General features: G+C 42.0%; 1 protein-coding gene across 1 annotated transcript in view; it reads left to right on the forward strand.

Moving 5' to 3' along the window:
- fstl4 (follistatin-like 4) overlaps nucleotides 1-24,023 on the forward strand; it is a 123,924-nt gene that overhangs the window by 82,665 nt on the left and 17,236 nt on the right. The window contains exons 6-8 of the mRNA XM_077505302.1: nucleotides 13,121-13,314; nucleotides 14,623-14,743; nucleotides 22,779-22,945. Coding sequence (XP_077361428.1) covers nucleotides 13,121-13,314; nucleotides 14,623-14,743; nucleotides 22,779-22,945 — 482 coding nt within the window. The remainder of the gene's footprint in view (nucleotides 1-13,120; nucleotides 13,315-14,622; nucleotides 14,744-22,778; nucleotides 22,946-24,023) is intronic.

A 24,023-nucleotide genomic window follows, 5' to 3' on the forward strand; every position in this document is an offset into this window, starting at 1 on the left:
GGGAGCTGTCAGATGTATAAATATACGAGCGCTCTCTGCCCGCCGAGACGTCAGACCGGAGGGCATGCGGGCTCGCCTCGATTGACACCTCGCTAACTTGCGAGCGGACTGACTGATCGGCCGAACGGACGCCCTGCCACTCATTTTCACTTTGCCGCTAGATTGAGACCTTAAATACACCAGCAAAGCACTTCCTGCATTTGACAAAATAGACGCTGGGTATTTATTTGGTGGAATCGTAAAGTGTGCCATTCTGCTCATAAATAGCAATGAATGTTACAGAGTGATTACAAAATTGATTTCGTTCAGGTTTTTTCCTTAAAAATCTACACAAAATATCACAGACTAACAATGCGAGTATACAATTTTAAAATAATTGTAAAAAATTCTAAAGTTAAATATTACAGGTGCAACCTTATCCCCCCCCCCCCCTTTTACTCAACAGCAATCAATGTTACATCCTTATTACAAAATGTATTAAATTAGTAAAAAAAATAAAAAAAAATACACAAAATATCCCATGTTGAAATGTTGTTTTTAATTATTAAAATATCTAATAAAAAAAAAAAAAAACTTATCCAGGTGAAAATAACTTTTTTTTTTTTGTTAATACATTTATGAAGAAATGAAAGTGTTACTCATTATTTGACAAAACTGAATAAAAATTTAATACACTCAAATTTTACAGGTGTAAACCACATCAACATCCTTGCTAATTTATCCAACCATCCAGTTTCTTGACCGCTTATTCCTCACAAGGGTTGTGGGGGGAGCTGGAGCCTATCTCAGCTGGCTCTGGGCAGTAGGCGGGGGACACCCTGGAGTGGTTGCCAGCCAATCGCAGGGCACACAGAGACGAACAACCATCCACACTCACAAGCACACCTAGGGACAATTCGGAGCTCCCAATTAACCTGCCATGCATGTCTTTAGAATGTGAGAGGAGACCGGAGTACCCGGAGAAGACCCACGCGGGCACGGGGAGAACATGCAAACTCCACCCAGGAAGGCCGGAGCCTGGACTCGAACCCGAGTCCTGAGAACTGGGAGGTGGACGTGCTAACCAATCATCCACCGTGCTGCCTTGCTAATTGAGTAAAAATAAAATACGGTAGTTGAAAATTATCGTTTAATTAACAGCTATGAGTCACAGCCTTACTCCAAAGTAGATTAAATTAATTTTTCTCATCAAACTTCTGCACAAAATATTGCACAATGACAAAGTGAAAAGCAATTTTATTTTATTTTATTATAATTTATTAATAAAATAGTTAAATATTATCCTATACTCAACGGCAATGAATGTTTGAGCCTTTTTCAAAATTATCAAAATTGAGATTTTCCATAAAATATTGCATACTTCCAAGGTGAAAAAGACTTGATATTGATATGGTTTAATAGTTTGTAATTTAATAATAATAAATTAGTTACATATTATCCTATGCTCAACAGCAATGACTGCTGCAGCTTTAATTTAAAAAAATAAATAAACATTTTTGCCCCTCAGAATTCTATCCAATACTACACAATGAAAAAGTAAAGATTCAATTTTTTAGAATTCAAAAATAAGTAAATAAATAAACAAGCTCAAATATTACAGACCAAATTCTTGAAGCACCTTTCGGCAACAATGCAACGTCCTTGATGGAGGTAGCATATGTTTCCATCAACTAATAGCGATCACTAGGTGGCGCTGCAGTCTCATACGCTTTTGTCATGTTTCATGTATAAAGTGCCGAACTTGCATCATCTCTGTCTTAGCCTACTTTTTTTGGCAGTCCGGAAAAGCAGGCCTGCCTGTATTCACTCGAGAACCCAACGTTTTCAGCGTCCCCATCAATTTCCCCAACACAAAGTATAGTATAGCGTGTCACGCTGCCCTTGATGCTCGTTATTAGCCAGCGCGCCGCCTCGGGGCGGCGTGGGGGGGAGGTGAGTGGCAACGGGCCCATTTGCATCACGGAGCCCCGCGAAAGTCGCTGACTACGTAGCGCCGTCTAATTCGAGGACCCACAGGGAGGAAAAGGGCGACCCCGGCAGCTGCCTGAGCAAAGTTAGCTAGCGGTGCGTGTTATTGTTCTTTTTATTTTTTTCTTTCGCCCGCAAGCTCATCCCCGGTGATTTCGTCGGAGAACATGGCCGCCGCGGATGGATGCCGCTGACCTTTTTTTGTTGTTTTTAGCGTTACAGGTGGCGCTAGCACGAGCCTTCTCCCTTGAGCCCCCCATATGCCATCTGTCGAACATGCCTGCCGGCGACACGCGCGGCCTTGCTATCGACTCGCTTGGTATTATTAAATCAAATTTCATTTAACGCCTTTTTATGGGTTTTTGAATTCTGCGTTTTGGGGCTGTTTTATTGACGCAGACAACGCGCATTTATTCCCTGATGTGATATGATGGATAAAAATATTAGCTATTGAATAATTAAAGATGAAAGCGCTGATAAATAAATACACTTTTGCGTCTCCTCTTACAACGGTCAATAGTCAATGGTCAAACTTGACACCATGCCACGCCCACATGAGACAGGCATAGGCTACGAAGCAATTTCGCATCACCCATCTGTCGTCGACACCTGCTTCCAATTGGATAAAATCCCCAGCTGGAGTTCGTCAAAAGTTCCACCACTGGGATTTGCCCCAGATGGCGGCTGTCAACCAAAATGGCCGACTTCCTGTTCAATTTCAGGCATGGCTCCTTGAGACTTTATCGTGCATGCTGTCATGCTATACATTTATGGTCTTGAAAATTGTTGACCTAAAATCGCATGGTCGACGTCCTTTTCGTTTTTTTAGGCCTTGAGACTTTTTTTGTGCATCCTGTTTTAAAAGACATGTCCATTGAATTTCGTGTTTATCTGTAAAACTGGTGGTGGGGGAAGTTTTCCTTGAAAATGTTTTTCATCCATTCTGTGATGAAAAGACAATTACCATTGAATTTGGTGTTGATCCGTTATTTATATATATATATATATATATATATATATATATATATATATATATATATATATATATATATATATATATATATATATATATATATGTATATATATATATATATATATACACACACACACACACACATCTATATATACATATATAGCACACCCCCACCCACCCCCCGCCCCCCCAAAACCCGCCTCACTCTCACTTTCTTCTCTCTCAACTTATAACCTCAAGTCAACCCTTTGTCCTTGAACCGAGCAGATGCCGACACACAGAATGTAGTATACGGCGTCCACAAGTCACACTCGAGCCACATGCTGCTTCACCAAACACAATCATCCGATAATGCGCACCATGTGGTTACATGCATTCTTTTGTGGGTTATTTATTCAAAGTGAGCAACGTCTGCATGTTTATATAGGCAGATTGGTGGACTTAATGAAATGTCCGGTGAGTTTAAGTGATTAAGTATTAATGTGTAATCACACGCGATGCACCTCTCTTATTGCGTAACACACACACACGCGCCGTCATTCTTCATGCGTGTAATCCTCGCTGTCGTCTGAATACACAAGATGCTCCATTACTCAAAGCTGCTTGAAGAGCACTCCATTAACCGCAGACTATTTAGCAATAAGCGGCTGTAATCTGCTCTGTGCAACACACACACGTACACGCACACGCGCACGCACAGATCAACAGTGTTAATTAATTAGATGTGCCGCGCACACACGTTAGCACGTGTATTGATGCGGAAGCCGAGTAATAATGCTACTTTTACATTTACAGTGCATAATCGCCATTTGCAGATTCACGCCATCTTGCGGCATGTTGGTCAATTGCTTTTTTTTTTTTTTTTTTATAAATGATTGGCAGCAATTACTTGCACATTTTAGCTATTCGTGGCAGTGCTTCACACATCTGTGTAATGACAGCATTATTAACATTTTGTTACAAATGTAAGTCTTATTACAGCCTAGTTAGCGTTAGTACTGCACATTTTTAGTGTTATTACAGTGTCGTTATGTGATATTATGGTGTTAGCATTTTTGCAGTTCTGTTTTATTACAATGCATAGTTACGTGTGTTATTACAGTGTGTTTTTTCTTCAGCGTTAACAGTTTTGCCACAGTAAAATGTAACGACAGTGTTATAGCAATGTAGTTAATGTTATCAGTGTTAGTTATTGTCGTCATGTGTAAAGTATGTAATTTCTAATAATGATAATAGTATAGTAGATAGTGTGTAAGTGTAGTGTCATTGAGCTGTGATGGTGTTATTACAGCATTATTACTGTGTTGTAAATGTTATTACAGTTTACCAGCAAACTTTTTCCCTATACTGAAGAACAGTTTTTACCGTGTCAGAGGACTTTGTCTACTGCATTCTAGGTCTGTTTTTACTGTGTACAATTGCTGCTCTCCCTTGTAATGAAAACTTAAAAAAGAAAAAGAAAAAAAGACAGTCTTTCCTCTCCCTCACCTTTTCCCTTGTGCCGATTAGGATGTTGACACTCGACGTAGTGGTCCGAGCCGCTCCCTGCTTTAGCTGGGATGACGGAAAGTAGCTCGACCCCCCGCTGGTGTGAACCGCCAATCTCCCGCCCTCCTCCTGGTGGGATAAGCAAGGACGAGTCTTATCATCGTCGCTGTTTTTTTTTTTGTTTTTTTTTAAAGCTTTTCAGCATGTTGGGCGTGAAAACTTCACAAGAGTTTTTTTTTTTTTTTTTTTAAAGCCTCCTTTGCACTCGTTGACATTCATTTAGCCGACGTTAATTGCATCCGATCGTTGGTACGCACGCAACGATGACAGCGGCGGGTCAGTGATTAAGCGTCTCGCCTTTGGAAGGGACAGCCAGCGTTGTCGCCTTCCTTTGGGCTTGTTGCCATGGGAACGGCTGAACGTGACATCGCAGAATGTGAGTGTGTGTGTTGCATGTGTAGATTCAAGCAAAGCTGCTCACACGCTATAAATAGTCTTTACGTTGGGGCTATTTAGCGAGTTAGCAAACATAATTAAGATTCGGCTGGACTATAATGACATGCAGCATTTCATAACCAAGCCCCTAAAATATATTTGCCAATTAGTGTTGTGGCGTATGACGTGACCAAACACAAATATTTCTCAATTATCAGAAGCTAATGAAGCTGCAGCTCTGCTCACCTTTTGGCAGTGACACGAGTGTGCGTCAACTGCTGCATCGAAGTTTTTTGTTGTTTTATTTTTTTGAGGCGGGGGGGATGTTCTGGAACTTGGTCAAGCTATTTGATGAGGAACTCCGTGTGGAGGTGGTATTATGCAAATTAGCCCACTGTGATGTCACAATCTGGCACAAGTGCTCATGCGCAGGCACATTTTCAGAAGTTGGCGGGTAACTAAACATATACTTGTTAAATTTCACTCTTGATGACATTTAAAGGGATTTAATTTCTCCCCCATAACATGTTCCCTTTAAGACCCCCGTTTTCCTCCACCTCCTCATTACTTCTTAATTACTTCCCTTTACTTGCCCAAAGCTTCAATTAGCGGCCCAAAGCTAGCCGCGCTAGTCATGATGTAAGCCAGCGTTAAGGCTCCCGTCTTGGAGTCGTGCCGCGTCATCGGGCATGCCGATTCATCTCGGGACCCTGGAGAGCGAGCGAGCCGAAGACTGCGGGGATATCAAATGCGTTGCGTTTAATCCCGGCAATGTTCAAAATGAAAAATGAACGAGGAGAAATTGGCTGACTGAAAGAGAATTTGAGAATCGGTTAGCGTTAGCGAGCAGCCAGGGCTGGCTTTTTCTAAAACTGCGAGAGTCTTCAGTTGGATAAACTTAAGTCACTCATTCGGTGTCCTGGAGGGTACGAGGCATCAATTAGAGCAGGTGTGTCAAACATACGGCCTGCGGGCCGGATTAGGCCTGCAAAGGGGTTTAGCCCGACCTGCGAGATGATTTTGTAAAGTAAAAAATAATTTGGAATGTCGGACCAATTAATCAGCTGGCCACAATCAAAACATATGAATCTATAATTTCAAAAGCAGTCTTCAGATGAGCAATACAATTTGTACGGGGAATCATCCTGGATGTCATTATTTTTCACACAATTTACAGTTACGGTTTGTTTATTTATTTAGTTTTAAATCATAGACCGACATAAACATGTTAAATACGACACAATTTAATTACTGGTAACACAATAGATATGACAAGGATTAACATCCTTGTAACATTAACTCATTTGCTCACAAAAACGTATAAAAACGTTTTATTTTAAATAACAGTGTTCCAAAGACGTATTTACTGTTTACGTTTTTTTTTTTTTTATGCTAGAGCATACAGAAGGCTTTGATGCAGCCTCTGAACTGCAGAGAACGGTTGAAGCAATGTTAGTTATTACAAAAACGGCCAGGAGGTGGCAGCAGAGTATAAGAGATTAACCAGGGCCATGTTGCAAATTTCCCCACAGTTTTAAACAGATTTGTGAATCATGATAAAACTTAGCTATATTTTAGTGTTAATTGCTCCAAAAACGAAAACAGATAGAAATATACTTTTTTTCTGATGAAATTAGAGATGCTAATTTTATTTATTTATTTATTTTTGGTAGTTTCCATGTTTTTATAACAATAGAACACAATATTCTGTAGGCCTTGCAAAAATCAGTCAAAATCTAGGAAAACAGCCAGGATCGAAGGAGGTTGCTTCAGTGAAAATGGCGGCAAGTGAATGTGTTAACTGCGCCACACAATGCATTCTGGGAACAATATATATGCAAAGCAGGTAGATTTAACACGTCCAGAACACAGACAGGCAAAAGTGTTACATTTGCATTCATGTTATTTTTTGGAACAATAGGATTACAGTTGAGCGCCGTAATTTAGGGCTAGCCCACAAATAGCGAAAATTTGCGTATAATTGACGGTAAAAGTTATATACCATTATTTTACCGATCCGGCCCACTTGGTAATATATTTTCCTCCATGAGGCCCCTGAGCTAATATGAGTTTGACACCCCTGGATTAGAGGGTAGGGTTCTATTCTTCTATGCCTGCTATTCTAAAGCCACACTTTGTCATTGATCTTCATCTTTGATGCCACATAAGCACTGCCAGACTCTTGATTCACTCAAATTCAGAAGGTGACAGGCAGCTATCAGAGGTAAGACGTTTATTAGGGGTGAGGCAGTTACATTCTTTTTGCAGGTCAAACACTCTCAGCATTTTCTGTTTGAACTCTGCTGTGAATTTGTCACATCTGCACTGCAGGTGACTTTACTTACTCACCCTCAGGGTGTACCAGACCTTTATTAGGGGGGATGGTTTTACTAGGGGTTGAGGGACCTGACATCTTTTGGTTTCTTTCATCTCTGCTGTAAACGTCAATTTTACACACGTGGCTTTGCTTACTCGACTGCAGAGTACCAAGTGTCTATTAGGGGGTAAGGCATTTAACAGGGTTGAGGGTCCTGCTATTCTTTTCAAGGAAAAGTTGTCCGTGTTTATTTGAGGTGAGCTATCTGTTTTTCATGTTAGTGGTCAGATTTTATGTTGAATACAGAGCAGTGATTTATTCAAATTAGGACACTAACTCACAAATATGAGTGACCGCTAATAAACTTTGGCGGGGATAAAAAAAAAAATTAAATAAAAAAAAAAGTCAGAGATGATTCACAAGTGTCAAGGAAAAAAAAAATCCTCCTGTTTTTTTTCCCCCGTTGATTGCGGCATTTAAAAAAAGTGACGGGTAGCTCACCGTCTTGTCACAAGCGTCGTTTGATGGCATCCGGCGTTGACGTGTGTCCCGGGAAGATGTAAGACGCGCCAGTCAGGAGACGGATCGATGCATTTATTCATGGCAGTAATTGAAGGCGGGAGAATGGGGGATGCGATGGGGGGGCGGGGCGGCCACGCTCATCAATCACGGTGTCACATTTAAAATTCCCGTTCTCGCCTCGGCGGGAGAACACGTGACTCGACGGGTGACCTAGTTTAGCGCGCCGAGACCACCTCTGCCGCCTCCTGTCTGCTAATTCACCGGAGATTTTCTGACTTTTTTTTTTTCTGTGTTACTCTTCACTATAAATGGGTCCGACATGGGACGGGTGGGACGATGTGTACCTGAAACAAAACAAAAATGGATGGATGCTTGAAAAAGTTTTACTCCTGCCCTGTTTTGGTGAAGGGCGTGATATTATACTACTGATTGAATCGGGAAAGTAGCACTTTCTAATGAAACTGTGCATGATTGTGCTGCTCCTTCTGGTGTGCCTGCCTTGGCCACTAGGAGGCAGTGTCATACTGGACAATCATGCTGACACAAATGAAGAAGAATTGAATTATTTTTAATGCCCCATATTTCAACGTATAATATTTTATTTTTTTTCCATTTTTTCTCTTTTACATGCATTTTACAAACAGCATTATATTTTTGGATTTGATTATATTTTGTATTTCTATCATCTTATGCCAGGACAACTCCTTTTTTGTACACTATAAGCATTATTTTACCACATTATGTCGAATTCTTTTCAATCTCCATCCTTTTTTTTTTTTTTTTTTTTTTTGCGGCCTTTCAACATTTAATTTTGTCCGTCAAAGAGCGTACCCGAATGTTTTTTAACGATGTCCAAGAAAGTGTATCTGAGGTCAAAGCTGAATTAGCGCTCGTCTAAGTGACTTTTGACTCGCGTCAGCAAGATTCTTTTTCCCACCGTCTTACTTTTTTAGCAGCGGCCACGTCGGCGCATTAATAAAAAAAAAAAGAAAAAAAAAAAGACAGACTTCATCTTTTTCTGAGAGCGACGAGATGAAAAGATCATTTCTCTTTATTATTTTTTGGGAATGGAGAATATATGATGAAGGATGTCGGCGTGAACTAAATGAGCAGGCTTATTTTATTGCGTGCATGCAGACGTGGACAAAAATAATAACTTTTGTCTTTTTTTTTTGCGGGCTGGGGTGACTCATTATGAATGGGAAGATGGCGGTTAATCCTCTGTTTGCGATGTTAATTACTTGAATTTCCCGTCCGTTCGTCCTTCCTTCCTTCCTCGTTGCTTAATTGCTCCCACTTCCAATCATTATTCCGCAAATCTCCTGAGTTTTACAATAAACTCCAGCGATGCGCCGACACGAGCATTTCTCATAGCTTAAGCTCCGCCTCGGGTCGTCCTGAGGGTTCACGCATAGTTGAACGTGAAAGAATTGCTTCTGTTTGTTTGTTTGTTTGTTTTTTCATCTCCTGCGCATCATAGTGAAGGAAGCAACCCAACTAGTTAGCTTACTTGATGGGCTTCTGCCGAAATAATAAAATTTGAAAGGCAGCAATGTTTAGCAATGGACTTCTGTGGACAAAAAAGGATCATTACTGTATTTCCTCAAATATGGGCTCACCTCACCTCCACCGGACAATAGGCCTCAATTAATTCAGGCCCGGCGAGTTGGGCGCGAGATAGTTTTATGTCCAGATTCAAAACTAAAATGTAGTGATTAAATTAAAAAATGTGCATTTCTACATACCTGGTATTCTCCACAATTATCCCTCTCTTTTAAAATTATACAAATAAAGGCTACTAAATATATTATTTTAGCTAAGAAATACATTTTACAATGACCATTTACTCTGAAGCTTAGTAAAAAAAAACAAAAAAAAAAACACCTTACCTCTTAGAGAGAAAAAAACAAACAAACAAAAAAAACTCTTTCACAATGAATATTTTTCCACTCAACTGCAAAGTATCAGGTACAGTATTTATCAAGGGTAATACTACAATAATACTATAATACACTACTATAGTAAAATAAATATGCTTAAAATTAATTTGAAATAAAAAATACTTTCTTAATTTGGAAAAAATATGTAATTCATTGGAGGTAAGGCATCCACTGGAGCCATCCATCCATCCATTTTCTTAACTGTGTACTCCTCACAAGGGTCGCAGGGGGGTGCTGGAGCCTATCCCAGCCGGCTTGGCGGGGTACACCCTGAAGTGGTTACCAGCCAATCGCAGGGCACACAGAGACAAACCACCATCCACACTCACAATTTCACCTAGGGACAATTCGGAGCGCCCAATTAACCCACCATGCATGTCTTTGGAATGTGGGAGGAGACCGGAGTACCCGGAGAAGACCCACGCAGGCACGGGGAGAATATGCAAACTCCACCCGGGAAGGCCGGAGCCTGGACTTGATCTTGCGTCCTCCGTACTGGGAGGCGGACGTGCCGCCCCCACTGGAGCCATTTACAGTATTTCTATATGAATGGCATTCATTGAATAAATGTTGGAAGTTTGGAGTATGGACTCGATTTATCGTCAGTATGTGACCTGTTTAGCGGGGGCCAAATGAACAAAAGTGAGTTCCGGTGAGCCTGTACACGTGTTATTTGTTGTTTTTGCGCTTTGTTAATTTGCCCCTTCATTAGCTCCCTTTTTCTTGCTTAATGGGGCCTGTTCTTCAGCCTTCCGCCTTGCTACCTGCTGCCAGCAACAGCAGCCGCCACCGCCACGCCTCTCTAATGGCGACCTCGTTTCAGCGCTGCCTGCCAGTGCACCCGCCCGGGGCTAACCAAAACCATATTTCATACAGGAGGGGAATGACAAATAAAAATGAGTCTTGTTTGAGGTCAACGCAAGAAGCCTTTTCATTGTTAACAGCCTCACATTGTTCCCGTTCGCCACAGTGGACGCTGGCTAATTATTTCCCAGCTAAATCAATTGTGTTTTACATTCTGGCATATTGTCATTTATCCAAGTAACAAAATGGCGGCAGTCACCCCGTAGCTGTATGATAGCTAATCTTGTTAGTATGCATTATGTACCGTATTACCTGCTTTTTCTATGATAGGTGTCACTTTTTAGTAAAGTACTGGTGACCGTAGCTTTATTCATGACTGCTAACCTGCTAAAAGAACTAATTAGCATGTTAGCATTACATACAGCATACCTAAACTAGTTTTTCAATGACAGGTGTGAATATTGACCTTTCTTGGAAAAATGCTGACTACCGTAGACTTATGTGTGACTGCTTACCTGCTCAAACCATCAATTCATATGTTAGCAACTTAGCATGACCAACATTACTGACCAAATGCTTTCCTGTTAAAAAAATAAATAAAATAAAATAGTATTATGTACTTTTCTACAATAGGAGCGAACATTGTCACTTTCTGATAAGATAGACTGTCTCTAGCTCGATATGGAGACTGGCAACGTGGTAAAATAATAAGTTAGCATGTTAGCATTGCTGACATTTTCAAGATAGCTGTGAACATCTCAACTTTTTGTTAACATTCACCCACCTAGATTGCTCGACTGTTTAAAATAACCATTTAGCATGTCAACCTGACTTGCTTCCTTATCGTATTAGTGAACATTACCAATATTTGGTTAAAAGTTTGCCTGCCATACAACAATTGGCCAAATGTGAACACTTACAGCCTCAGGTATGACTGCTGACCTACTAAAACAACAAATTAGCATGTTAGCATTACTATCATTTCTTACAATAGTGTTGAATATCTCCATTTTGGTAAAATGTCTGTCCATTTGTTTTTGCTAACGCAGTTAACCTGCTAAAACGATGATAGTACAAACCATTGTTGAGCCAATGACCCATGCAGAATGTCATGCTAACCTGTTAGCATATTCGCATGGCCTCTTTGCTTTCTACTTTTTTGATTTATGTTCAAACGCTCCTCCCGTGTGTCGCTTGAAATAGTGAAACGTGACTTATCAAGGTTTGTTCCGCCAAATGGCTCCTTGGCATGTGGCGCATTTGATGCCGGGTCACCCTGAGCTTGATTCACAGTAAGGGGGAAGATTTTGTTTGTCAGCTAACGCATAAGTGTAAAGATATGTGCATGTTTTATAGGTGTCACGCAGTGGGGGCTATTTGTTGCGCTGCAGTGGCATCGTTAAATATGCCTCGACGTTGTCCTCGAATGCTGCCTTTAATTTCCGGAATTATTTCAAAGGTGAGAGTGTTGAAACTCAACAGTGCCTTAAAAAGAAATAAAAGCCACTTACAATGGATTCAAGTAATCGTCACATGTCAGGAGGTAATTGTTGCGCTATAGTGACATCACAAAATTTCACATTATTGCACGCTGTCGTTTACTGTTGATTAGCTTTGAAAGTTGTCGCACCGCCAGCAGACGGTGATTTATTCACGTAGGGCAGACTTTTCTTTTTTCCTGTCAAAAAGCTCAGCGGGTAAAAAAAAATTCCCATCGCCGTCTGTCGTTTATTTACGCATCCCTCCACCGGCATCAAGGCCCACTCGTAGTGTGCGGCAGACGTGTTTGGCGTCCTAATTGATTTTGGAAGAGCTTGTCGGGGAAAATAAAGCCGCTGTCGCCGCCGCCGCCCGCGATTAATTTGCGGGCTCTCTATTTCTGAAAAAGCTTCGTATCGTCTGGTAGTGAGAAGGCGGCATAATCCCCCCCAAAAAAGGAGGACTAGGAGCTTGAGCTGCTCTAAACGCGGGTGTTTACCTTTTGTCTTCACGTGGATTACTCGTAATTAATTGGAGCTGGCATGCTGTCAAATTATGCAAATGAGTCCGTGGTGTGCAACAAGTGCCAAAAGTATATAACCATGAAAAATAACTCCAATCATCGTGGTCGTCACTCGTCAGTGAGATCGCCAAGTGAAGTCGGTCAACAGAATAACACAATATTTATATATTCTGCTTTGTTCATGAAGAGTTTGCGTATTTGGATCACTGGCGGGATTCAACCAAACCATGTGAATATGCTAATTCGATGAAGTGGTTGCATTCAAACGAATCCTCTGAGTCAGCTGTGCTCTGGTAAATCGGCAAACTGGTGTCAAGGAACAAATAAATTGGAGTCTACTGTGTAACAGATTTACCAAATCGTTTGAGTCTGCCATGATGAGTCAGTGAAGTGATTCAAATGAATCATCGGACACATCTGTCGTCAACAGTCAACCAAATCCGCTGACATGACTGTGAGCACACTAAATTGAAGTATCTCAATCTGCATTGAATCCACAAAGTCAGTCTCTGGTAAAGGGATGCATTAAATCATTTCGGAAATCAGAGAAATGATTCAAAAGAATCATCAGGATCCACGGCATTGAGTCATTTAAGTCAGTGATGATTCCGCTAACCGGAATCGGTGAACCATTAAACAGCCGAATCATCTTGAGTTTTCTTGTGTCGTAGGCAACGCGTGCACCATGTCCGAGTACAACCGTCTGAAAAGCTTGCTGCTGGACATGAAGACCACCGCGGGGAACCCTGAAACGGAACGGAACCAGCAGAGGGACATGGAGGCCAGGCTGGCGCTGGTGGACACCATGTTCAAGTACCTGGACGTCAACCAGGACGGACGACTGGTTGGCGAGGAACTGGAAAAGGTGGGCGGCGGCCAAAATCAATTCATCATTTCAGTTGTCTTGAGCATTGTTTGTTGCATTCCTAGCCCATAGAACAGCTGACAAAAACTGATGTTACTATATCCTTAACATTAGCATTCCAGGTGCATCAAAATGCCTTCCACTTGATTGGTTTAGACAGGTGCAAATAGTTTGAAAGCATGCTAGTGAACCCGGGACGACTTAAGTCAAACGGTAACGACTCAAATGAGCCCTTGTAATTTGCTTAGAATTTAAAAAATTGCCATAAGATTATTTATATCATTAAGTTAGATCTCAACATGCGCCCAAAACTGGTTTTGTCAACTTTCATTTTATTTGTATTTTAATATATTTATAAATACACATATATATGTATGTATTTATTTAATTTCATTGCATAAGCTTATACATATATATTCGCGTGGATTCATCTCAATTCAATTCATCTGAATTCACGTAGCTCACAGTTAATCGGCCCACCCTTAAAAACAATAACACCACCAGAAAAGAAACAGAGTGGTGTGATGCGTTCAAAAACAAAAACAATCCCTGCGTTGAAATTAATAAGCGCCTGCCAAATCTGAATAAAACATTGCGAGTAATTAATCTTCTGTCACCTCGCTGCCATTGTTGCCTACACAGCGCTTGGTTGTTTAAAATTAAAAACTCCAGAATGATTTATGGCTGACTTTTTACAGGCAAAAGATAGAAATAATCGTTTTTTTGTTTTGTTTTGATTTTTTTTTAATTCACCGGGCTTACTGTGCTGAGATGCAACAAAAGATTAAGGCGACTGGCAATTATTAATGCTGACGTGTCTCTAAAAATGGCTTGAAACAGTTCAGTCATGGAATGTAAATAAAAATGAATTCAGTCATCCGTCAAGACATAGACACGAGCGCGGGTGGTCTTTGTGGCGGGGAAAAAAATAAATAAAATCTTTGCACTTTGGTCGGGGGAGTGTTTAATGCGCACGTCCACGGTCAGATCAGACACTATCAGTGGAAAACGCGGCTGTAGCCTGCCAGAGGCCCTAAAATATAGAAATTACATTTGTCACGTCCCTTTAATCCGCCTCGACACATGCGCAGCGGCGCTGTGGACAATCAATTGGAAGAGATAAACTGGGACGGGGGCATTTTTAAGGCGGTGAAATCGTGGCTGCAGGACAGCAAAATGCAACATGGAAGGCAAACAGTCAATGGAAAATGAAATTGTAGTTGATGTGATTGTCCATATTTTAGTTATTTTAATTTTATTTTAACTTGTATTCAGTTTAAATAAATCATATTTTGTATTGTATGTTAGATCTCTATGAAAGAGCACCTGGACGACACCTTACTGCACTGCACCATGCAGGACCTGCTGCGCTACGACGACTACAACAACGATGGACACCTCAGCCTGCATGAGTTCTACACCGCCTTCCGTGAGTCATTTTGCATTTTTTGATTCCTAATTACTCATCGTTTTAATTGGCTCCATGTTTTGTGGATAGTAGAATAAAATAGGTCAAATAAATTAGTGGTGTAATGGATAATGTCTTCCGAATATCGTGACTAAGAAACCCTTCCCTCACTCGTACTAGAAGTGCTTAATGTTAGCGCCAACGTTAGCTGACAACATTTATGCGAAGAAATTTGTGGAAAACCTGAATAGTAAAGCATATTTCCCATCCCAACAAAACGAAATCTTCCCAAAACACATTATGTTTTGCTGATTCACTGTAGTCTGGGTGGTTAGCTATGTTAGCATGTTAGCATCAAACCCATAAAACGCAGCCAAATATGCCTCCAAACCTCCAAATAGGTAACGTTGACAGTATTTTTCAATAATACTCGCTCTGAAGTCTGCTTGATTCTGGCGACAATAAAACGCATCCACCAGACAGCCGCTTGCGAGCGACGCTAATAGCATTATGATGAGATTCCAAACGGCGACGTATCTCCTTACTAACGACACACAAAGAGTGCGTGCTCGGGCGGGCTGCTCTTATTTCATCCGCCAAGGAACCTGCTCACCCGTTTAATCCGCCGCCGCCTCTGAATCGTAGCACCTCTGACACCGCCCGCCTCATCTAATTACATCCACGCTAATTCCCCGACAATATGAGGACGCAAAAGCCGGTGAAAGCAGACAGGGAGCCTGCTTTAAAAAGCCATTCATAATTTGTATTTTTTTTGTTTTCTTGAATGTGGTCTTTTATTCATTTATTAAGCAATATTTAAAGCATGTTCCAGGGTGTCTGTGATATGCTTTTATCAAAATACCCCAAGGATGGAAAACGATAGCACATTTGAACTTTTTCTCGGAAATTAGCCTGTTTTTGAGGGGGCAGTTCGGAGTCATGCACCAGAGCCACTGCTCAGCACGCCCATACATCCAGCACACATGCTAACAGGGAGATAAGCTAACTGATCCTGTTAACTTGGCTACCACACTCTATGTTGTTGCATATTTGAACCTTTCCACAAAAATTTTTGTGAAATTCCAAAGTGTGCAGTATGATCTGGATCTGGAGAATGCTGCACAGCAGCGAGGGATGTTGGTGAATTTTAATGCAGCTGACTTTATTTCAGCGACTTTGCATGCCACTTCCCCAACTTTCCCATTATAAAAGCCGGGCAAGCCTCTTAATTAGGATGACTTTTCCCCCACGTTGCCGTTGTTTTCTCCCTTTTTCTTCTTCTCGTCATTTTCCCTTGCTTGTTTACTCCCGTCTAAGGGTGGAATTACGCCACGGTGGAAGATACGCTGCAGCGGAGGCACATTTGACTAATTAATCACTCGAGCGGTGGGGCAGAAGACGAGGGAGGGAGGAGAATTACGGCCAAGTAGACAGAGAGGGGAAATGGAACGTGTTATGTGGACAAAAGTATTCGGATACCTGACATTGCAGCATCAGCCTTGTTTTATTTATGTGAATTTCCCCAGCAGAATGTTGCCTTATTGGACAAAATTGTCAAAAAGCATTCTACAGAGAATTTTATTTATGATTTTATATAATTTTGAATTTTATATGGTACTGTATATACAAAATAAATGTGCCTTAAACACTTCCCTGAGGAACGCCTCTCTAAAAAGAGAGTTGTAGCCACTGTTGCTACTTTCAAGAAGCACTTGCTTTAGACCGTGGAAAAGTGCAGTATTAGCAAATAGAGACGAGTAGGTACCGTACAGTGGAAAAGACGTGTTGGTGTAGTGTGACCCCCCCCCGATAAAAAGCTACGTGTCTACAGTCACAATAATAAACATTGGAATTCCTTCTATGCGGCGTTGGTCCGGCTGTCTGCTCGCGATTCAATTGCAGAGGAATGGCTGGGCCCGGTTGCCATGGCAACTGCTGCCTGTCTGTTTAATATCTGAATCATTTATTTTGTGCAACACTCGCCGTGCCCCCGAGTAGGGGAAGAAACATAAAGAAGAGTTGCGGTAAAGGAAGTGCATGATCAACAATTAGGGGTGCAGGAAGACAATGTTATAGCGCTATAGACCCACACCCTCCCAACCCTACCATCACCCCCCCCCCCCCCCAGTGTGCACATACTGCAGGCAGATGGAACACCAGAGTCTTTATGTAAGGCGGAGATGAGCACAGGCGGGGAAAGGAAGCAATAATTTACTGCGCGGCTGAATGAAGAAACACAAGCGCCAAACCTCAGCGGCCATCAATTTGTTTTATGGCGGCAATACACTTATTGTGCAGCCACTGTGCAGCGCTGCCGTGCGGGATTTATACACTCAAACACGGAGAGTCTACCTCAACGCAAGGAGAGGTAGACGGCATTACCTGACCTCACGAGAAGGGTTTCTTCTGCTCTTTGTATGGATGATATGGATTTACAGTCAACCCCAGCCCATTTGAGAACTTGACAATTTACTATAGAACACGCGTAACTAAATTGATTTCCTGAAAAAAATAAATAAATAAAATCACCAAATGATACCTATGTGTATATTTTTTTAATTGGCCCACTGCATGTTCTATAAAATAACGTTAATAGACTTTGTCCATATTCCACTTTGCATAAATTTACAAAAAAACAAGTTCAGTGAAAAGTTGTAACACTATTTTTAAAATGTTTCAAAGTGTAAAATTTTGGAATACCACAATGTTAATTTGAAGATATCACACATTTTTCAGTACAATAAAAATATACTTTCAAGGGTACAAGTTTCCACACATTTGAACGCTCCACCCACACTAAATGACGAAATCTCATTGAAATTTAGCATTTGTAGCAATCAGAAGTGCTGTTTTCTCAATTGTCGTTCCTGTTTGTTGTTACGTCCTTGTGCTCTTGTGAGACGTCAGTTGCGGCCCAAGTCTCATTACAACTGAAAGTAGGCAAAACTGTTGTTCTTGTCTGCTCGCTTAAACTAAGGATGCATCGCTTGATACTTGTGAAGACTTTGCTGGGAACAATGTCCCAAGATGCATTTTGTGCTGCTATCACAGAAATATGTCAGAGTCAGGGGGCACTTCACAAATACACAGACTTTCCAATTTACAGAGACTTCTTTCTTTGGAAGGACGTTCGAGGACGTTCTTAGGAAGGACCCCTGGACTTGGCCCCCATCCCTTATCATAAAAGACCTGTGCATTTCACAGAAAAACTAATTGATTTGAATGTGTCCTGTCATAATGAGCGTGATCGTTTTTCGAAAAAGACAATTTATTTCATGTCCAACTTAGTCTTTAGTTCAAAGTCTCATCGAAATTTAGAACCCTAATTGAGAGTCGACTTTAATCCTAGCTCGAGACACGCCAAAGTGACTAATATCAGCTTCGACATGATCTACTCGAAGACAAATTGCACTTGGCGATGGGAAATGCGAGCCCGGGATCATGTAAAATCATCGTTCTGACCTCCCGGCGGGCGATACGCTCGTCGGCGCACAAATCTTCCGCTATCTCCCGTCATTACATGGAAAGTAATCCCACCCGAGCCTGATCCCTGCGCCGCGCGCCTTTTTTTCCTTTCCGCCAACTTTTCGTGTCTAATTAGCTGCAGACATGCAAATCCGTGCAGGGGCTCGCGAGGCTTTACTTTGACCCTGATAGCCTTTCTTCTACTGCGGTCTTCATATCGTTAATAATTTTGCTTTCTCATTGCTTCGCTACCAAGGGAGTGTTGTACCCAACTTAACCTATGGTGTATTTAATCAAGTCAGGCATGAGGTGTCCTTTCTTCTTGGTATTCGTCTACTTTTAGAAGGCCATTCTGTCTGTCCATCAATCACCACCCCCGGGGTACCCAGACACCAACACAAGGGTGCCAGAATATGGTACGGTACAAGTGAGTACCTTTGGCACCGGAGGTGGGAGTATGTCATAAGTTTCAAGCAAGTCCCAAGTTGCTGTGTCAATCAGCAAGTCAAGTCATTCCCCACTCAATTTCAAACAAGTCGAGTCAAGTCATAAAACTGTTAATGTAGCATAACCATCTTTGTTGGTTTTATAGTAACCGATGAATATAAATGTTCAAGTCATTACTTGGGTGATGCAAGTCATAATCTTGCACACATTCAGAGTTAGCTCGTTTGCACTCAATAGCTGTACTAGCACGTTCTCAATCAGTTTTTGAAATGTTCCCAAACTAGTCTCCGTATTTTCTGTACTATACGGTCTTCTCCAATGATCGCATGATCGACATGAAGATTCGTTAATGCTTGAACGGCTGTCAGTAAAATAAACTAGCTTACTTGTCTAGTCAAGGGCAACCAAGCAAATCCAATGTCCCGAAAGTGACAACTTTCAAGTATTTCCCAGTCTTCCACCTCTGCTAGATATCCTTGACAGTGTTAGTCAATGTGAATTGTAACAAACTGTTGTAAATTTTGTTCTGGCGCAATACTGTCAACTATTTATTTATTTTTTTTGCCATCACAGCAGAGAAAGTCATATTTCCCTACAAAGCTCTCAGGGGAACGTTTGTTCCCTTCAAGGAAAACATCTGCTCACTGTGGATTGTCAGCGAGTTGGCCAGATGGCTCAGTTATTGTAGTGCAGTTATGTCTCGACTCAAGTATGGTTTTAGAAACGAAGGAAGTGGGCTCTTATATAACGCCGGCGAAAAGAGTCGAGAGGGAAGACAAGTGAGTCTATTTGTCAGCTTGCAGATTTCCAAACGGACGCTTCGTAGCTCCTTTGGTTGCAGCTCCTCCATATTCAGCAGGATGAGGGCACGTTTTGATCAGGGTGAGGATTACAGGCGGCGCACAGATTCCAGCCTGGTAGGGGGAAGTGCTTAGAGGAGGCTACAAGAGAGCGAGGAGGATTTAAGTGTAGGGCAAAGGTGTGGAGGTTGAGGGAAGAGCAGAGGTTGACTGGAGGATGTCTTTCCAAAGGTGGTCTGGTGACCAGTTGGAATTCGAGTTGGAGTTATAAAAAATTGGTTTAGGATTTGTGTTGGGGTTACTAAGAAGAATACCTAAAATTTAGATTTGGGGTTAATTTTGTGTAGATTTGGGTTCTAATTTAGGGTTGTATTGAGGTTAAAGATTAATTTCAGTTTTTTACAAACTGTACTGGCTCTGCAATAGGGCTTTTTTGTCTTTTCAAATTGTATCCTTTCAGTATGTCCCTTGCCACGTCACCCTTGCCTACAGTGGCCTTGAGATAAACAGTTGTGACACCACCTGTTGCTTGGGTGTGCTCTTGACAGCTCACAAACGCGTTATCATGCGGACAGAGATTTTATCCCGGCCCCGTTGGTGAACATAGCCCGGGGCAATCACTCTGCTAGGGGTCGACATAAAAGAAAAGGCCTCCAACTCATAAAAAATGCTGGCGGTATACTGTAAATTTCCCACTCTGGCTACAGATTCCGACCCTTGGGTCAGGTCAAACCCCCCTCTGACAATGACTGTAGGCTTTTATATCTCTTACCCAGCCCTCCCCTCACAAGAACATGAAAGACCATTTAGCTGTGCCTGTCAGAAAAAGGCTGGGTGTAGTGGAGGTTTGGGGGTTGGCGATCCTCACGGTAAAGATGAAGGATTATCAGGATTGTCAGAGATCTTGTGTCACGTTCACAAGAGAGCAAGAGCATCACTTTAATAAATTGATTCTCCTGCTGCTAAATGAGAGGTGAGCTGCAAAAACACCTTTAAAAACGGGACCTTGAGGACTTTAGGGAATTCCGGATTTTCCACCAGTCAAAGGTTATAGGGTTAAGGTTAGGGTCAGGCAGGGTAAGGTTTAGTGGTTAAAGTAAGCTAACTAGCATCCCTCTGGTGTCCAGCTCTTACTGAACATGCAGCAGGATAAATAAATTGAAGAGCGTATTGTCAAGCTATTCAAGGCTTCCTCCCGTGACTTGAACCAATTCTGACACAACGAGGGGACAAATTGCGTATCCACAGGCAGACGCTCTCCGTCGCTCCGCATGGCTGGGCAAGGATGTCATGACATTATCTTTAAAATGATGCCCCCGTTAGTTGCCCACCCTTTTCTCCCGGAATAGCCCGCTCGCACAGAAGCCAGTAATTGACCATTCAGGGACTCCGGGAGCTCCACTAATCAATCAGGAGCACTAACGGAGAGTGAGAGAGAAACAGGAAGGAAGCATTTCTAGTTACCAACTGCAGGGATTGTGTGCAGTGAAGCAGAGGTTCTCAAACTAAAGTCTGCATGTCGTAGCTTGGGGGTGCACAAAAAATGTGGGTGTTATTGGAATGTGTAAAATACTTTCCATTATGTGCTGAAATCTTTGAACAGCTTAAATTTGGAATGGGGAAAGATGGAGGATGTTTTTTATGTGGTGGAATGCTAGGAAAAGTGAGATTTTGAGTTAAGTGGAAAAATAATTACCAAAATGTCCCGAATTGTCTTCATCTATTTAGGTTAAATGGTTTGAATAGGTTGAGAAATGTGGAAGGACTACAGTGTCGAAAAAACGGATGAGATGGAGGACGTGAAAGTGGAAGCATGAGTCAGAATCAACGTGACACGCTAATGCCGAACGATTGACCGAGGCGGGAATGCGCGAGCGTGCCTGGCAGGAAGTGAGAGCGATGGCAGGCAGAGCACGTAGCAGTTCTCTGGAGGAATTACTGATGCGGAGATCCGATGACTCCGTTGTCCCCCTTTGCTACGTTTACGAGGGAAAGCAGAGGAACGGACGATGCTGCTGAGGCCAATAACTTCCTGCATGGGCAGCCTGAGTAGCACACGTTAATTTGCGTCTTAAATGTAATTCCTGCAACCCAGGAATCCAGACTTGCTTGTCACACAACACAGGTCTGATGCTTTCCTGGTGGAAAGTCTTGAATGCCAATACCCCAAACCTAATCCAACTCGAACTCTAACTCTAACCAACAGAGAAGGCCAGATTGAGACCAAGTGTGACGTAACCAGACAACGATGTTTGGGGAAGCTTGATGTCAAATAGAGTGGACAACGAATTAGCAGTGCAAAAACTGTTTTTTTCCAGGACCTGGTTGGGAAAAGAAAAAGGCTAACTACATGTAGCGAGAATAATACTTCTGCTTTGCCTGCCTCCTTTTTCATGATCTGACCAAGAATTGATTAAGACTGATAGAACAGGTGTTTGCACAAAGCCAACAGCTTCAAGTAGAAGACTATGATGTGAAGCAACCTGACGTTGATACGAGTAAATCTTTATCACTCGCTGAAGGATCCACTGAATTGAGCTTTTGTTGATGCTGAGTTCCAGTGCGGTCCACCAGATGGGCTTGGCCTGGTTTTGCACGAATGCCTGCTTTAGCAGTTTTTTGTTTTTTTTTTCTTCATCAGAGGTTAGTAGCAGGCCTTCTGCTGCTTGCCTTGTGAAGAATAGATCCTATCATCTAGAACAGGGGTCTCCAAGTTCCGTCCTCGAGAGCCCCGATGCAGCCTGTTTTCCATGATTCTCTCCACTAACACCTGATTCATGATCTCCTAATCTAGAACATTGAACCTGAACCGCAGTTGGGGACAGAAAAAATTCCTGGCAGGTAACAATTTTGCAACATATTCTTATAGAAAGTGCAAAGCCTAAGCTGACGGCATCATGTTGAGGAATGAAATGGACAACTTGTATATACACCGTATAGACTCCCTGAAGAAAATTCGACACTAAACCTAACACTCAACCTACGCGGCCCCACAGCTGGTCACTGAACGTCAAGCAAAGTAGATAATAACTCCTGGTCTCCTCGCAAAAGGTGAACAGATTCATGCGCGACCGTTCCGATGAACATAAATTTGCCTTAATGAGAAGAATGATATTTAGTCCTCAGCCACGTGCTCTTTTTATTCCCGCGCGGAATCACTCCGGGACAGCTGTTTATCCTCCTCGCTTCGCTGGTAATGAGACGGACCCTGGAGATGTATTAAGCCTCGGTCGCGGTTCTGCCGCATCAGCACATTTCCATGATCCCACCCCCACCCCCCATCATACAATTATTTCCTCCCTAATGGCGGAACCAAATCGGCATCCCTTTCCTACCCCTGGCAGAGGTGGTCCAGCTGAGCCTGGCGGAGGACCAGCGGATCAGCGTCTCGGCGGTGACGGTGGGCCTGAGCGCCGTGCTCACCTGCGCCATCCAGGGGACCCTGCGGCCACCCATCATCTGGAAGAGGAACGGCGTGGTTCTCAACTTCCTGGACCTGGAAGACATCAATGTGAGTTGCCTTATACAATTAAGTGCTTTCATTCATTTATTTACAGTATCTAATTGTAGTTTAAATGTATTCCTTCAGTCTTGTTCAATGTATAAATATTTTATCATTTCTTTGTGTGCTAGAGGTAGAAAAGAATTCCCATTTATTATTTTCCTGTACACATTTTGAAGGCATGACAGTTGGAGTTGTTCTGCGTATGAACAACACGAGACGTCTCGAGAAGCCAAGTGGACGTTCCATGTGGCAAATTGCCACTCATTAGAAAAGCAATGAATAATGTATTTTGATTTCATTACTCTGCAACTATTTGTATTTGCATGTAAGCGGCAGCAACTTGATTAACAACAACAACAAAAACATGGAATGAAGTGTTTTTTTTTTTTTTTCCTAATGATGGTAGGGGAAAACGCACCGGTGACAATTTAATGCTTCAGTGTGGCAAAAAGAAGAAAAACCTTTGATAACAAATTTGAATTTAATTATTTGAAAAACGGCTGCCGGCCACCTCCAATGTCCTTAGCCTCACAAAAGCCTGGATAGAAATAACGGGCCCACTGTAATTTGCCGTGTAGTACATTTTGATGAAATAAAAGGTTAACATGCCATTATGCCGGGTGCCATTTGGAATCCGCCATTTACATTTGCCGCACAATGCCAGCGAGTCTCGGTGAATCACTCGGGAAAAGCATTAGGCACATTCGGCTGCCCTCGTTTGGTTTCTTTATTCGGCTTTTATCACATTTGCGACTCGTCTTTCCAATCAGACGGCAGGAAAAATAAGGCGATCAGAAATGTTTGTATTTCGGGCCGTGTGCAAAAGCTGACCCACACCTCCTGTTGCGGAATGTACTTGAAAGTAAGAAGAAATGTGTTTTCAAAACCAAAGTAGACCAAAAAAAAAAAAATCCTATTAAAGGTGGAACTTGACACAAATTGTCCAACATTTGTTGTTTTATGTTAAATATACATTGCTGCTGTTTACTTCAATTGAGATTAAGATTGCAACTACTTGCTTACGGGGGCCGCCATTTTTTTAAGTCTTCACTATTGCGAGAATGCAAATTGACAATAATGTGAC

The sequence above is a fragment of the Festucalex cinctus genome, chromosome 18 (genome assembly GCF_051991245.1).
Source record: "Festucalex cinctus isolate MCC-2025b chromosome 18, RoL_Fcin_1.0, whole genome shotgun sequence".
NCBI classification, from domain to species: Eukaryota; Metazoa; Chordata; class Actinopteri; order Syngnathiformes; family Syngnathidae; genus Festucalex; species Festucalex cinctus.